This window comes from Buceros rhinoceros, unplaced genomic scaffold (genome assembly GCF_000710305.1).
Source record: "Buceros rhinoceros silvestris isolate BGI_N320 unplaced genomic scaffold, ASM71030v1 scaffold7831, whole genome shotgun sequence".
Taxonomy (NCBI): domain Eukaryota; kingdom Metazoa; phylum Chordata; class Aves; order Bucerotiformes; family Bucerotidae; genus Buceros; species Buceros rhinoceros.
In genome coordinates, this window is record NW_010392437.1 from 36,411 (window position 1) to 38,430 (window position 2,020).

The following is a 2,020-nucleotide window of genomic DNA, read 5'->3' on the forward strand; positions in this document are numbered from 1 at the left end:
CTGCTGGCCGAGCAGCTCCTGCTTCCTGCTGGCGTGGAGTCCATCCGTGGGCTTGAGCAGCCTGTGTTGAATGGGAGCTCACGTTTTATGATACCACATTTGATGGTGTTAAAACCTTCATCTGATTCAATCCCTTTTCACCAACAAGGAGTTAAACCCACTGCGCTCCATCTCTTGTTTTGAAGTGGAGAGCCACACCAGCGCTCCTCTGTGTGTGCTGGGTACCCCACCGGCACGTTGTGGGTGAGCTCTGAGCTGCGTCTACGCCGATCCTGGCGACTGTGGTGCGGTCTCTGTATCCTGTGGGGAATCTCATTATGGAGCAGCCCAGGCCCTGCCTGACAGTCAGGCAGGAGTCCAGAGAAGTGTCATCTCCAGAAACTCCCGCTTCTACTGTCATTATTGCCAACCACACTTACCTTGGGTGCTGGTTCTTCCCTAGAAGAACCATTATAAGACCTGTAACCCAAACTTCTTCCCCAGCGGAGCATCACCAGCCAGGCTTTCCTAGTGAGTTTGTTCCCATCCCAAAATGCCTATCTCCAGCCCCCACCAGCATGGCTGTTGCCCCTAGAAAGCCCCTTCTCCTAAGGCAAGAAGGAAAAGGTACTTTCTAGGTTCAGTCTTGGGGTTCTCCATCCACAGAGCCCCAGGCTCCAGGTCTGCTGGATTTATAGGGGGCTGGCAAAAAAGGTCAGGCCCTCTGACAGGGACCAATACCCGGTCACACTCGCCGTGGATGTGCTTGTAGCTGTGGTGGCGATTACTTTGATCAGAGGTAGAAACAAATACTGTAATGGAAGGGTCCAATTTTGTCATCTTTCCAGGGAAGGAAACGGTCCTTTCTAGCCCCTGCACGTGACTCATTTTGGAGGCCAAAAGACCCTGTGCTCAGCCTGGCTTTCTGGGCTCTGCTCAGCGGTTCTTCCCTCTGCCATTTGAAGGTGATCGAGACAGACCCAGAACCGGCTCACACCGTCCTGGAGAAGAGCAGCCGCGAGGTGGAGCTTCGCCTCAGTGCTGTGGTTGCCTATGCCAAGTTCAAGCTGGAGACGGGCGTGATTCAGTTCAAGGAGACCTTGATCTTCCAGACGAGGACATTCAGGTGAGCGCTGGAGGCCAGGCAGGGACCTGCGAGTGGGAGCTGCCTTTGCCCAGGGCTGACCCCGTGGCTGCTTCCCCAGAGCCGTGCTGTGCTCTCTGGTGGCTGCTGCCTTTCCTCCACTCGTGGTCCTGTGCCAGCAAAGGTTACACTGAAGCGCTTATTGCTCAGCCGCTTAATAAACCTCTTCTAATTTCGATCAGACTGATCAGCCTTGGGGAGGGGTGCTGCTGCTGCAGGTCTGAGGTTTCAGCTTCCACACATCATCTGGCACATCCTGGGGGCCTGGAGATCTCCCACATGTGAACCCGAGTCCCTTCCTGGACCTTACATTGTCTCACCTGCTGTTCTTCCCTTTAAAGAGATGATTTCTTGTTTCATCCTCTCCAAGTCCTGGCTGGGTGCTGGGGCCCACATATCTGCACCAATGCCAAGCAGGAGGTGGTGGCCACCATCCTGCCAAGGCGTACCAGGAGAGGTTCAATTCTGCTGAGAACAGCCGCGGTTCTGCTTTCACCTGTCCTCATCTGCTTGAGGACGAGTTTGCAGTCAAAATAACGTCAAAGCGAGACCCAAAGGCCAGAGTAAGCCCCTTGGATGAAGTCTCCTGGGCGCCACGTCTGTTCTTTCCTCTTTAACTTCCAGACTTGGAAAGACTTTGTCTTGGGGCAGGAATACAGACATGGCAGAGTTTCCCAGGGAAGAAGACACTACTCAGCCGAAAGAAAGGGGTGCCAGGACCTGCTGCAGAGTGTTACTCCTTGTATTTATTGGGCTTTTTCTGTGTCTTCTCCTTCTTGCTTTTTAGTTTCCAGCTGTCCAATACAGGGAATGTGGCCCTGGAGTACACCTGGATGGCGGCTGTGGAGGATGAAAGGACAGCGAGTGGTACGGGGGAGCTGCTCCCCGCCAGTCCGG

The 2,020-nt window shown here is 54.3% G+C and overlaps 1 protein-coding gene across 1 annotated transcript in view; it reads left to right on the top strand.

The window, feature by feature from the left end:
* LOC104500761 (hydrocephalus-inducing protein homolog) overlaps positions 1–1,990 on the top strand; it is a gene marked incomplete at both ends in the record, with an annotated part of 35,510 nt that extends 33,520 nt beyond the window's left edge. The window contains 2 exons of the mRNA XM_010144469.1: positions 945–1,105; positions 1,911–1,990. Of these exons, the coding sequence (XP_010142771.1) occupies positions 945–1,105; positions 1,911–1,990 (241 nt within the window). The remainder of the gene's footprint in view (positions 1–944; positions 1,106–1,910) is intronic.
* Between the last annotated feature and the right edge of the window lie 30 nt (positions 1,991–2,020).